Below are 14,005 nucleotides of genomic sequence, written 5' to 3' on the forward strand. Positions count from 1 at the left end.
CAAGTCCATGGGACTTGATGAGATGCATCCATGGGTCCTGAGGGAATTGGCGGATGTAGTTGCTAAGACACTATCCGTCATATGTGAGAAGTTGTGGCAGTCCAATAAATTGGAAGAGGGGAAACCCCCATTTTTAAAAAGGGGGAAAAAAAGGAAGACCCGGGGAACTACAGGCCAGTCAGTCTCACCTCTGTGCCTTGCAAAATCGTGGAGCAGATCCGTATGGAAACTATGCTAAGGCATGTGGAAAGCAGGGAGATGATTGGTAACAGCCAACATGGCTTCACTAAGGGAAGATGGTGCCAGACAAATCTGGTGGCTTCCTACAGTGGAGTTACAGCATTGGTAGATAGGGGAAGAGCAACTGACATTGTCTACCTGGACTTGTGCAAAGCATTTGACACTGTCCCCCATGATATCCTTGTCTCTGAATTGGAGAGACATGGATTTGATGGATGGACCACTTGAAGTGTAAGGAATTGGCTGGATGGTCGCACTCAAACAGTTGTGGTCAGTGGTTCAGTGTCCCGGTGGAGATCAGTAATGAATGGTGTCCCTCAGGGGTCAGTGTTGGGTCTGGCACTGTTTAACATCTTTGGTGACAATGGACAGTGGAATTGAGTGTACCCTTAGCAACTTTGCCGATGACACCAAGCTGTGTGGTGCAGTTGACATTCTGGAGGGAAGGGATGCCATCCAGAGGGACCTTGGCGGGCTTGAGAGGCGGACCTGTGCAAACATCATGGAGTTCAACAAGGCCAAGTGTGAGGTCCTGCATCTGGGCTGGGTCAATACCAAGCACAAATAGAGGTTGGGCAATGTCCTGGTTTCAGTTAGAACAGAATTAATTTTCTTCCTAGTAGCTGGTGGAATGCTGTGTTTTGGCTTAGGATGAGAAGAGTGCTGATAACACCCCGATGTTTTAATTGTTGCAGAGCAGTGCTTATACCAAGCCAAGGACACCTCAGCCTTTCGCTCTGTCCTGCCAACAGGCAGGCTGGGGGTGCAGTAAGAGCTGGGAGGGGACAGACCCAGGACAGGTGACCCAAACTAGCCAAAGGGGTATTCCATACCATCTGACGTCATGCTGAACAATATATAGGGGTGGCTAGCCGGGGGGAGGGGGCCGGACTGCTCGGGGTTAGGCTGGGCATCGGTCAGCGGGTGGTGAGCAATTGCATTGTGCATCACTTGTTTGTACATATTATTATTATTTTCCTATTATCACCATTGTAACATTATTGTTATTATTGTTATTATTATTTTGTTATTATTATTTTCCTGTCTTATTAAACTGTCTTTATCTCAACTCACGGGCTTCACTTTCCATTTCTCTCCCCCGTCCCAGAGAGGGAGGGGGGAGGGTGAGCGAACGGCTGCGTGGTATTTAGCTGCCAGCCGGGTTAAACCACGACAGTCTTTTTGGCGCCCAACGTGGGGCCCGAAAGGTTGAGATAACGGCAGATCTGACCAGAGTGTGTTAAACTAAAATTGGTGTAAGTATTAGACCTGCTTAATAGTCACTTGTCATAATGCTGATTGCTTTAATCTCAACTCTGCTGCGCCTGTTTTCCAAATTGAGTATTATAGTACATTATTTTCCGTATTTGCTCTCTGTCATGTTGTTTATCCTCTCCGGGCCCTGGTTTCAGATCATTATGGTACTGAGTGTTGTAGCAATGGCTTATGAGACGATGAGATATCTGGTCATGACTCTAACTTGGTATTTGTACTCAGTAACATCGTCGACTCTGTATTTTGGAAACTGTATCTTGGAAACTATTAGCAATTACACCTATTGTTTTTTTCCGTTAGGGAGTCAATCTGTGGAGGGGAAAGGGGAAGATATTTTTTCTTACTTGATTACTCTCCCTTTCTCCTTCACCACCCCTGTATCCTCCTGGATCACTATGCCTTCCTCCTTCACCACCCTCTTACCCTCCGAGCTTGCTACAATAGCTCTCCAAGATATTGAATATCCTTGGGATACTCAGACCAGCATAGTCTTGTTGTTCTGCCTCCTGAATGCACTTCAGGTTCTGCTTAAAGTTAAACAACTACTTAGGAAGCTCATCCGGAGATCTGCCCGGAGGCAGTATAGTTGTGGGTGGCAGGGAGTATGGGAGGATATGGGCAGGCATCTAGAGCAGTTGGCACCCCCAGTGTTTTGGAAATTCACCCCTGAACAACTGCAAAATCCTCAAAAACTGGCAGAATGCTTGAGAAAAAGGTGTCATGATTCTGGCAGTTCCAAAGTAACACAAATCATTGTAACATGCTGGGGCCTGGCTCATGCCTATCGAGCTGCCATTGATACTGCTATCAACTTAGTGACAGACCCTGTGGCCACGCCAAGCCCTGTGACAGATCCAACGGCCACTGTGACCCCTACGGTGGACTCTGCAGCCGCTCCAGTCCCGGTTCCTGCAGCCGCTCCAGTCCCGGTTCCTGCAGCCGCTCCAGCTCCTGTGGCTGGGTCAGAGAAAAGAGCTGTAGCAGTGCAAGTTGACCCTGCAGAGGGTATTCCAACCTCTGTGGCAGACCCTGTAACAAGGTCAGAGAAACGAGCAGTAGCAGTGCAAGTTGACCCTGCGGAGGGTATTCCAACCTCTGTGGCAGACCCTGTAACAAGGTCAGAGAAACGAGCAGTAGCAATGCAAGCTGCCCCTGTAGAGAAGGTGAAAAAATGGTATAGAGATTCAGGTCGTTTAGAACGCAGAGAGTCTTCTGCCAAATCTAGGTATAGAGACGACGGAGACGACGACGACGCTGGGCCATCAAGGGTTCAGGAGGAGGAAGATGAGGATGCCGAAAAATCAACAGTAACTACCCGAAGCCTAAATGAGCGTGAGTTACGAGATGTGCGAAAAGATTTTGGTCGCTGTATAGGTGAGCAGCTTGTCACCTGGCTGCTCCGATGCTGGGACGCTGGAGCCAATTGTGTGGAATTAGAGGGCAGGGAAGCCAAGCGACTGGGATCCCTTGCTAGAGACGCAGGCATTGACAAAGCAATTGCAGATGGAGCACAATCTCACAGCCTCTGGAGGCGTCTCCTCTCAGCTGTGAGGGAAAGGTATCCCTTCAAGGAAGAACTTTTATGTCTACCAGGCAAGTGGACCACTATGGAGAAGGGAATCCAGTACCTGAGGGAATTAGCCGTACGGGAAGTGATTTATGAGGATCCAGACCTCAGACAAACATCCAAAGATCCAGATGAAGTCAGGTGTACACGACCCATGTGGCGGAAGTTTGTACGGAGTGCACCATCATCATATGCCAGCTCATTGGCAATAATGGCCTGGAAAGAGGATGAGGAACCCACAGTGGATGAAGTGGCTAAACAACTCCGGCAGTACGAAGAAAGTCTCTCCTCTTCCTTACAGGCCTGCGTCTCAGCTGTGGAGAAACTTTCTGAAAAGGTTCACCAACTGGAAGAGAATCTATCATCCTCCCCACCTGAACCAACCAGTGTCCACCGACCAAAAGAACACTGTGGAGAAACTTTCTGAAAAGGTTCACCAACTTGAAGAGAGATTATTCTCCTCCATACCTGTACAGAGCAGTGTCTCAGCTATCAGGGGTAGGCGTTCATCCACACAAGGAAGACGATATGGTGGGTACTCACCCCGTGCCACCCTGTGGTTTTACTTACGAGACCACGACAGGCAATGAGTGGATTGAGAACAACCCTGCGAAAAAGGACCTGGGGGTGCTGGTGGATGAGAAGCTCAACATGAACTGGCAATGTGTGCTTGTGGGCCCAGAAAGCCAGCCGTATCCTGGGCTTCATCAAAATAAGCGTGGCCATCAAGTTGAGGGAGGTGATTCTCCTCTACTCTGCTCTCGTGAGACCCCACCTGGAGTACTGTGCTCAGCTCTGGGACCTCCAGCACAAGAAGGACACGGAAGTATTAGAATGACTCCAGAGGAGGATCATAAAGATGATCAAGGGGCGAGAACACCTCTCCTACGAAGATGGGCTGAAGGAGCTGGGGTTGTTCAGCCTGGAGAACAGAAGGCTCCAGGGAGACCTTACAAAAACCTTCCAATACCTAAAGGGGGTCTATAGGAAAGCTGGGGAGGGCTTCTTTGTCAGGGAGTGTAGTGATAGGACAAGAAGTAATGGCTTTAAACTAAAAAAGGGTAGATTTAAATTAGATGTTAGGAAGAAGCTCTTTGCTGTGAGGGTGGATGAGGTATTGGAACAGGTTGCCTAGAGAAGTTGTGGATGCCCCATCACTGGAAGTGTTCACGGCCAGTTTGGATGGGGCTTTGAGATGCCTGGTCTAGTGGGAGGTGTCCCTGCCCACGGCAGGTGGGTTGGAACTAGATCTTAAAGGTCCCTTCCAACCCAAACCATTCTGTGATTATATGAAAACAGAGCTGATAACACACCAGTGTTTTAGCTGTTGCTGAGCAGCAATTTCACAGAGTCAAGCTCAGTTCTGTTTCTCAAACTACATGCTAGTGAGTAGGCCAGGGGTGCACAAGAAGCTGTGAGGGAAATGCAACCAGGACAGGTGACCCAAACTGGCCAAAGAGATATTCCATACCATATGACATCATGCTCAACTGGGGGGAGTTGGCCGGAGGGGGCTTCTGTTGCTTGGGGTGTGGCATCAGTTGGCTGGTGGTGAGCAATTGCATTGCACGTTACTTCTTTGTTTGTTTTTTCCCTTTGGCTCTGTTTGTTTGTTTTGTTTTTAACTTATTAAATTGTCTTTATCTCAACCCACAAGTTTTTTGTTTGTTTGTTTGTTTTGTTTTGTTTTTTTTAACTTTTGCACTTCAGATTCTGTTCCCCTCTATCCTGCTGCAGGGGGGAAGTGAGTGAGCAGCTATGTGGTGCTTAGCTGCCTTCCAGGGTTAAAACACAAAAGAATGAATTTTCTTGTATTGATACAAGTTAAATGTTCTACTTCCTTAGACACTAGAACTTGCTAGAAACCCTGCAATGATGCAGGAAATGATGCGAAATCAAGACCGAGCCTTGAGTAACCTCGAAAGTATACCAGGTGGCTACAATGCCTTGCGACGTATGTACACGGATATTCAAGAGCCAATGTTGAATGCAGCACAGGAACAGGTGAGAAATGATTGCAAGGACCATTGAAGGATTTTTATTTTTTTTTTAATGAAAGATGGTAAATAATGTAACTTCTCAAATGTGTACTTGACAAAACTTAATTTCTTGAAGCCACTGCATAGCCTGTTCCTATGCTCTTTAAGCTTGAAAGAACAAAGATTGTTTTTTGTGTTTGAGAAGCTATTTTACCGTTAATACATTTTTGTTAAATATTCTAAATTTATTTTTTATTTTTAATTCTTGGAATTATAAAATTCTGAGGTCTATGAAGGGTGTGTTTAGTAACTTGCAACTTAAGATAGGAAGAAAAAGGCTTAGAAACAAATTTCCAAGTTGGAAACCACTATGCAAGATATAATCTTGCTGTGATCTAAGTACTAACATAGTAACAATGCTGCTTTTAAAATGAAGTGTGATTTAACTTTTTTGCTGGAGTTGATATCTCTTTCTATGTTGGCATTTTTTCAGAATATTTACACTGGCTTATTTTAGGATGGTGAGTATAGTTGATCAAGAGCCATCAACATTTGTTTTCATATGTAATTTTGGAAAGGTAACTTGCTGTTTCTAGCAGTATTACAAGTAGGTGACTTTAATAGATTATATGTTTGTTTCTCCTTTCTCTGTAGTTTGGAGGTAACCCATTTGCTTCCTTAGTAAGCAATGTATCATCTGGAGGGGACATTCAGCCATCTCGTACAGAAAATAGAGATCCTTTACCAAATCCCTGGGCTCCTCAGTCCAGCTCTCAGAGTTCCACAACTGCCAGCACCAGTGGTGAGAGCAGTGGCGGTAGTAACATTGGAAATAGCACCTCTGCAAGTATGAGACAGAGCTCAGCCATACCAAATTTGGGACCTGGACTAGGAGGTGTGTCTGTTAATGCAATTCTATGTATTTGTACATATTAAGGAGTTTGCTGAAATTATTGCTTTATTAGAGATGTTTTGATTTAAAGTTTGTATTGATATTTATTTTCACAAAACATTTGATTAATGTCAAAGTCTTCTGTAGAAAAGCAAACATGAGAAATAAATGAAGAGTATTAACAATACTCGTGTACTTTTAAGTAGGGAATCTGTAGATGAATGCTATTATTTTTCCTGGATGGAGACAAACAGGAAAACAACTAATAATGTAGATACTTAGTGGAACTGCTTGTTGGATACAGCCTCTGGCTTCAATTTGTTTCTAGGGCAAATGCATCTGCATAAGGAAAACCACACTGAGATGTATTTAATGGGCTAAAGCTCATAAAAAAATAACAGTTGTATCTCGGTTTTAGGCAGTCTAATTCATTTGATTATAGTCAGGATGTTTACTAAATTGACCTTCTGCTTTTTTTTTTTTTTTAAAGTTGGTATGTTCAACACACCAGGAATACAGAGTTTGTTACAGCAGATAACAGAAAATCCACAGCTTATGCAAAATATGTTGTCTGCACCCTATATGAGAAGCATGATGCAGTCATTAAGCCAGAATCCTGATCTTGCAGCACAGGTAAATGCTTCTGGTGTAGCAGTGTGTTGTGTGTGTTGAAGCAAAAAAAAAAAAAAAAAAAAAAAAAGTAATTGACTATTTGATACAGTTTTATTTTCACAAGAGTGATAGTGTAAACTTCCCAATGATTACTTGTCTGTTGTGAATGGCCCAGTCAATGCCAAACTAATTGAAATTATTACCTGGTTACCTTTAACAATCTGTTGTACTAAACTTCTTCCATTTGTAGTTGGACATCATGCCAAACACTCTTCTGAAACAGCTTGTAAATTTGTGTATGTTTCATACAGCCCTAAACTTCTGTGGCCTAGCATGAAACCTAGTTATACAAAACAAATGCTTTGATCATAAATTAAGGTTAATAAATAAATACCCACCCTAGCTTGGGAGGACAGAAATGGAGGGAAAGGAGTTGTTGCCATATCTAGTTGTTATTCTGATTTTCGTTTCTCATCTGTGACCCTTGCTCACTATAAAAGTGGTGATACTTACTGCTGTTTTATGAATGGTACTGTATAAATGCTTTCAAATTTTCCTTAGAGCAGTAAAAGTCAAATCTTGAACTAAGATTAAAAAAAAAAAAAATCTCTTTTGTATATTACACACTAGGAAAAATCCCTTGCTTTTTGCAGATGATGTTTACAGGGAAAACATTGTCTGTACTGGGGCCTGACCAGAGAAGCCTTTCCTTGTAGTTTAAATGAGGTTGCTTTGGCAAGGATCTAGCATTCACTTTAAAAATTAAAAAAAAAAAAAAAAAAAAAAAAAAAAAAAATCTGATGATTTCAGTTGGTCTTCAGGCTTGTGGTTCATTGTTTCATAACAAGTTTTGACCAAAGAAGTAGTAGGAGATAATGAGATTATTTTCATAGACTATTATCTTGTTCTCTGATTCATGTGTAGTAAATACTTGTCTTAAAATCCACTCTAGTACTTACTCTTTGATCTACTGTTTGAAAAGTTAAGTATTTTTGTACTGTAGATGATGTTGAATAATCCTTTATTTGCTGGAAATCCTCAACTTCAGGAACAAATGAGACAACAACTTCATACTTACCTACAACAAGTAAGATGAAATACTACCTGTTGTTAGTAAATGTCTGCAATTCACAAGCAATTTTTGCAGTAAACTGGTGCCTTTCCTTGATTTCACTCAAAGCTAGATTGTTGCATATGGTTCTCCTTAGCTTTAGACACTAAGTTGCATTGTCCCCTGATAATTAAATGCTTGATTTATTTCTTCATCCCTTTCAAGTTAAGCCTGACTTTTTTAGTGGATGATTTTCTGTGATTAGCACAACTACTTTGATCTGCTCTTGTGCCTTTGCTTAAAAAGACGACTTGTTCTTACTGCACACCAGCTAGAGAACACTTCTGTTTGCTACATAATTTGTTTTGCTACTAAGGTAAGTCTTACCTGTGCTTTTCTCATGCCTTCTCCATCCTGACCTAAAAATTTTGGGGTAAAAAAGACCTTATGGCATGCCTTGAAAGAGACAAATTGTGAGTTAATTTTAAAAGAAGCAGAGTGGGTTCTGAAGATATTTGCCTGTAAAGATTGTCCTACCACCAGCTTCCCCTCTTACATCATTGTGGTTTCAGCCCCAGTATCTGCTTGACGTCAGTTGTCACAGTGTATGTGAGGGCTGTGTCCTCTAAATAAGAGTTAACAACATTTTTAGGAATTGAAAATGTAACTCTGCATGAGTTCCATTATTAGGCAGTCCTTGCAAATCAAAGTAAATGTGTGTTGACAGGATCTTATTGCAGGTAGGCAGTGTTATGAGTAAAATAAATAATAACATAAATTACATTAGCAAGTTCAGTGTTAAGAAGAAACTGTTTATGTTGCTTTAATGACATGAATGGCTGTAGCATTGCATAGTGCTACTGCTTCGTGATCACTCAGTAGTGCCTGAAGAGCTAATATCACATTTATATTTTGAAATATGTGAATAAATGCTGATTAATATATCATGAAGAGGCAGCAGGAATCCTTTGTTTCTTTTTGGTAAATCTTTACATCAATATCGCCTTGGGATTTATCTGCACAGCTAGTATTCTTTGGTGTCTTCTCCGTGTTATATCAGATGATCGACAACATTAATAGAGGAAGTAAACTAGAGAATGTACTGGGTCTGGCTGGAATGTTAACTTTCCCGGCAGCAGCCCATTCAGTGCCGTACTCTGTGTGTTCTCAGAATGTTGACAGCATTGCAGCCCATACTTCCCTCACTCATCTGTTTGTATTATATTATGGGATTGGGTGACGGAAGCCATGAAATGTTCCTCTGTATAATTGAAAGCACTTATTGCAATAAAGGTTGCTCAGCACAACTAGGAAAATGCATGTGAGCTACTCAGTCTACTCCTTTTACATGATTTTTAGATAGATTAATAACATTAATAGAGATCCAAGTCACTTAAGTGCTCAAAGAATCATTGGGTCATGATTTTCTTTAAAGCAACTCCACATATCAGACAGTAAGTCATGGCTTAACGGTTATTTTCGTGAATAAGGTAACCACAGCAGCTTGCTTCAGTAAACCTAAAGTGTATTCTTCCTTTAAAGGTTTGGATTAACTTTACTAGCTATACATTTATTTATTATCCTCTGACTTTTAGCTATCAGGAAGAGACAGGAAGAATCTGAAAGACAAGTTGTTTAAAAACTCGCTGTGCTCTGGTCTCATTACATACCCATATTTCAGGATGGAATCAGTGTTTGATCTTTGTACCCTATTCTGCTATTCTGTTTTGAGAAAAATGAACATTAATCTGTGCAGTTCATTGTGAATCAAAAAATGTTTTTGCAGCAGAAGGAATTTGGTTTAGTTACTAAGTGAAGGCTGCTGAAATTAATCAGCCTGTCTGGTATTTGAAGCAGGTCTGGCTACTAAGACTGCCTCACTTACGACTGAAACAAATAACTTTTCACTGCAAGTGGCATCTCTAAGCAGAGGTGAGCGTAAAACAGTAGGGGTTTTTTATATCTAAAATAGTTCAATTTTGGGACATCTAATTTCAGATGTCAGAAGGATTTGTCTTTTAGATCATCTGTGGATGCGAAAGATGGTTTTTAGTTGAATTTTTAGTAGAGTGAAGGTCTTAGAACATTATATGTTTGCTAGTATGTTTTGCAGAGTGTTCACGTGTCTGTAGGCAGTAATGCTGCTACAAATATGAACAGGTGCACAAATTATCATGGTCAAACTGTTGTGGTCTAAATTTAGCTAGAAAGAGATGTTTTATAACTTTGTATTAGATACCTACTAGTCAAGTTTTGTTGTATTCATCCTTGTTGCTTATCAGTATTATGATATGAAAACCAATTTTAAAATTATGTTGGACTAATACACTCCTATAGCTTTAGAAGATGGTAAAGTCTACTAGAAGGGATAATGAGAAATACTTCTGTTTATGTACTCCTTATTTCAAAGGAGTCTGGAGAGCTCATCGATCATTTCCTGTGAAAATTTTCTCAAAAAAAGAAAAATATCTGAAGGACTTCATGTAACTAAAGTTGAGAAACAGCAAGTTCTGAAAGGATGTCAAATTCTATATAACATCTAGTGATAAAGATTAACTTTGAACGTCTATATATTTTTAAATTTGTGAGTTTCTCTCTTGTTCTTAGATGCAGAGTCCTGACACATTATCAGCTATGTCAAACTCTAGAGCAATGCAAGCTTTGCTACAGATTCAGCAGGGCTTGCAGACACTAGCAACAGAAGCACCAGGACTTATACCAGGGTAAGAATTGATCATACAAATTTATACAAGAACTTTTTTCTTGTGTGTGTTTTTTTTTTTTCATTTTTTTTTCTTTTTTATAAAATGTGTAGAGGTTTATCCAGTTTTAGAGACCATTCCTCTTGCATTTTTTTAGTTTCGTTAAACTTGTTTTAGAATCTGTCACACTTCTGTTTGCAATGCACTTTCTAGCAATGATGGCCATGGTCTTTGTCTCGGTGCTTTACTTCAGTTGTCATCCACTCTTTATTTGACAAGATTTTTACTCAGTAATTGGATACAGTGGGAAGAGACATTACAAGTAAGCTATTCTCTATATTTTTGATGTATTTCTCTGTCACTTGTGCAGATTTAATCCTGGTTTAGGTGGATTTGGAAGCACTGGAGTTCCTACAGGCTCCGCTGTACCTAGTTCTATTCCCAGTGAAAACACTAGTCTAGCATCAGGGGCCATTGAACCTGGTCACCAACAGTTTGTCCAGCAAATGTTGCAGGCACTTGCTGGTGCAAATGTTCAGGTAAGTAGATTTACTATATTCTAGTGTGTGTGTTTTTGGGGGTGTGGGGTGTTTTTTTTGTTGTTGGTTGGTTGGTTTTGCTTTTAATCCCTCCCCTGTGTGCACCACCATAATACTTCTGGTCAAAGGAGAACAGAGGAAGTTTAAAAGTGGTGTTGTAGCTGTGCAAATAAATGCTGGAAAAATATCAAATTTGAGTAAAAACGTCCTCTGAACGGTTGATTGTTGTACACTTATCTTCATACCCTTGAGTTTCTGAAATGCCTGGAAAGAAGCAAATTAAGGTGTTAAGGGAAGACTGGTTCACTGGTGAGTGAAACATGGGCTCAGACAAGAAAATAATGTAAGTGTACCAAACTCCATTATCTCTGTGCTTTATATCTGTGTTTCTGGTTGTTACTCTGTAGCTGTGACGGACTCTGTCCTACTCTTCAGAATAGCCACACTCAGGTTATTTGGGGTCTGAATTTGTAGCTTGCTTCCCAGACATCCTGCAGGTCAAGACTGCACGGTGTACATTGTGTTAATGTACCAAGTGGAGTTCAGGCTTTCCAGAGGACTCCAGAAGTTGACCAAAGGTGACAGCTTTGCAGGTAGCTGTAAGGTGGTAAGACTAGTTTTAAAGAGGGCATTCCCATAACAATGGAGTAGTATCTTAAGAGTGCTGTCTGTGTGAAACAACACCCTTAGTTACACTGCGGTACATATCCAGTGTAATGGTAGACTGCTGGTGAAAGAAACGTTCCTGCTCTTGCCTCTTCTGTTGCCTTAGGCTGAAGTTTTTCTAACTAGAATTTTGGTAAACTTAGTCAATAAATAATTGGAGCATTAAAGAGGTATTTTTTATGTCAAGAAAAATAAAATAGCATACAGCATTCACTGTTGCCAACACTGAAATCACCAAAATCCTACTGTCACTAGATTGGACTGGTTTAATTTTAAAACAAACAAAACCTGCACACGTCTTTAAGAAACCGTTCTCAGGATATAAATTTGCCAGACCTAATTTTTGTTCCTCTTTTGTCAAACAAGTAGATGTCCTTATAGTTCAAAAATGTCATGTAAGTATAGATACTCTTAAAATTTGAAGCTAGTCTGATTTGTTCAATCAATAATTCAGTTGTGAATTGAATTTGTCATGGTCTAGTTTGGGGATCTTGAGAAAGATGCATTCAGAAATTGTTATTAAAGATGAGGAGTGGTTCAGAACCAACTATGTACTTTGTCAAATGTGTATTATGCTTTTATAGCTTTAAATTTTTCTTCTTAGCAGTTACAAAATCCAGAAGTTAGATTTCAGCAACAACTGGAGCAGCTGAATGCAATGGGCTTTTTGAACCATGAAGCAAATTTACAAGCTCTAATAGCAACAGGAGGAGATATCAGTGCAGCTATTGAAAGGCTGCTTGGCTCTCAGCCTTCATAGCAGCATTTCTTTAATTTGAAAAAAAAATAATAATTTATTTTTGATAACTGCTCTTAAATCTTTAAAATAGTTGCTTTATTTCATTCTGACTATTGGGATTTTCTTGTTATAACTAAAATCAGTTATGTATTTTTAAGGTAAAATGCAGCATTTTTCTTCAAATGGGGAATTGATGTGTTTTCACTCGGTTGTTGCATGCATCACTTTGTTCTGCATTACTGTTGATTTTTCAAACTATCAGCTTTCATGGTTGGTTGAGCAGGTTTTGTTTGACTTGCATCTGTCCAATTTTTTTTTAGTACTAAACCATTAGCCTTCAGTAGTAATTTATGCAAGATACAAATTAAAAAGGAAACAATTGAAGCTATAATTTGTGGATACCAATGCTGCTTATGATTATTTCAGCATGTATTTTTTGCTAGCAAAATTCTGCAAGATTTATACCACTTGAGTACCATTTTTGCTTTTATTTGTGTAAAGTATAAATATAACATATACAATGGATACAGCTCATTTCTAGAAATTTACATGTTGCAATAGAATGGAATTATAAATAACCAAAAAAGGACAGAAGAAAAAAAACTATGACATGTTTTTCAGTGTAGAATCTTCCAGCATCTTGGTAAACATCTCAGAAAAAATGCTTGGGCAAGTTTGTTTAAAATATACTAGAGTTGCTGTTCTAGTGGTATCTTTACATCTAACTGTAAAGAAACTTGCATTGTAACATTCTCATTGAAAAATTGTTACGGATTACATTACCTTTCTGCAATTTAACAGAGAACTACCTTTTGCTCTGAAACTGCTTCTAAGGTTGTTGTGTGTTTTTTTTGTTTGTTTGTTTTTGTTTTTCCACTGAGATTCTAAAGTATTATGATTTGTAACTGGAAACATTACTTTCAGTACTGTCGTGCTGTCATGTGATATTCTAATTACTTCTAACCACCATATGAAAAATACTGTACATCTTATTTTTTATTGGTAGTTACCTCTTGCGCACAGGTAATAAATGAATTTAAAAGTATTTAAGCATATTGTTTTGATGTGTGCAATTGGTGATTATCTGGCATTCGAGGTGACTGATGAGCTTAATATAGTTGTCATTTGAGTGTTAGCTCTGGGAATATTTATAGACTGGGTTGAGATTAGCAAGCAGTACTTGGAGTATAAAGTGGAGGGCAAAGAAGAATATGATATTGAAGACTATTTTTTTAGGTAAAGTGGAGGTAGTGAAATAAAGCATTCTGTTGTGTGTTACTGAATGGGATTTGCTTTTTATTGGTCTTTGGTGTCAGTGTAATTGTGATCATTCTGATTTATTTCCTGTATTGCATTAAACACTTAATCTGAACAAACTTTTCTTTTGGTACAAATATAAATCCAGTTTGCTCTAAAAAACATTGTCTGCAAATTGTTTACTGGTCTTTGGCTCAAAATTGTTAATAAGTGAAATGAAGTATTAGTTTTAACTAATAACTGAAGTATTACAATAGTAAATTATTGTTTCTTTATATTCTAATGGAATATAAAGGAGGGTGTTAAGCATGCTTTCTTCTCCATACAGTTAAGTTATTAAAACTCTTGCCAAAGCCAAGCATGCAGATTTTTCAGGAAGCAGTTGTGCTGCATTCTTCTCTCAGAAGTTTGTCTGTCCAGTAACCTTGTTTCTTCAGCAATAATTGATCAAATGCTGCTGATGTTTTTTGGGTAAAGGGGTAAAGT

The 14,005-nt window shown here is 39.6% G+C and overlaps 1 protein-coding gene across 2 annotated transcripts in view; it reads left to right on the forward strand.

Annotated features, from left to right (window-relative positions):
* LOC309889431 (ubiquilin-1-like) overlaps positions 1-13,672 on the forward strand; it is a 30,005-nt gene extending 16,333 nt beyond the window's left edge. Inside the window, exons 5-11 of one of the 2 annotated variants that reach the window (XM_082782268.1) lie at positions 4,928-5,086; positions 5,716-5,956; positions 6,444-6,586; positions 7,569-7,652; positions 10,224-10,339; positions 10,689-10,857; positions 12,128-13,672. In XM_082782268.1, coding sequence (XP_082638394.1) covers positions 4,928-5,086; positions 5,716-5,956; positions 6,444-6,586; positions 7,569-7,652; positions 10,224-10,339; positions 10,689-10,857; positions 12,128-12,283 — 1,068 coding nt within the window. In that variant the 3' untranslated portion in view covers positions 12,284-13,672. The remainder of the gene's footprint in view (positions 1-4,927; positions 5,087-5,715; positions 5,957-6,443; positions 6,587-7,568; positions 7,653-10,223; positions 10,340-10,688; positions 10,858-12,127) is intronic. The other variant, XM_082782269.1, reaches the window with a different exon arrangement.
* Positions 13,673-14,005: the final 333 nt, after the last annotated feature.

Source organism: Aythya marila (assembly GCF_965140915.1).
Source record: "Aythya marila genome assembly, chromosome: W".
In the NCBI taxonomy this organism is placed as follows: domain Eukaryota; kingdom Metazoa; phylum Chordata; class Aves; order Anseriformes; family Anatidae; genus Aythya; species Aythya marila.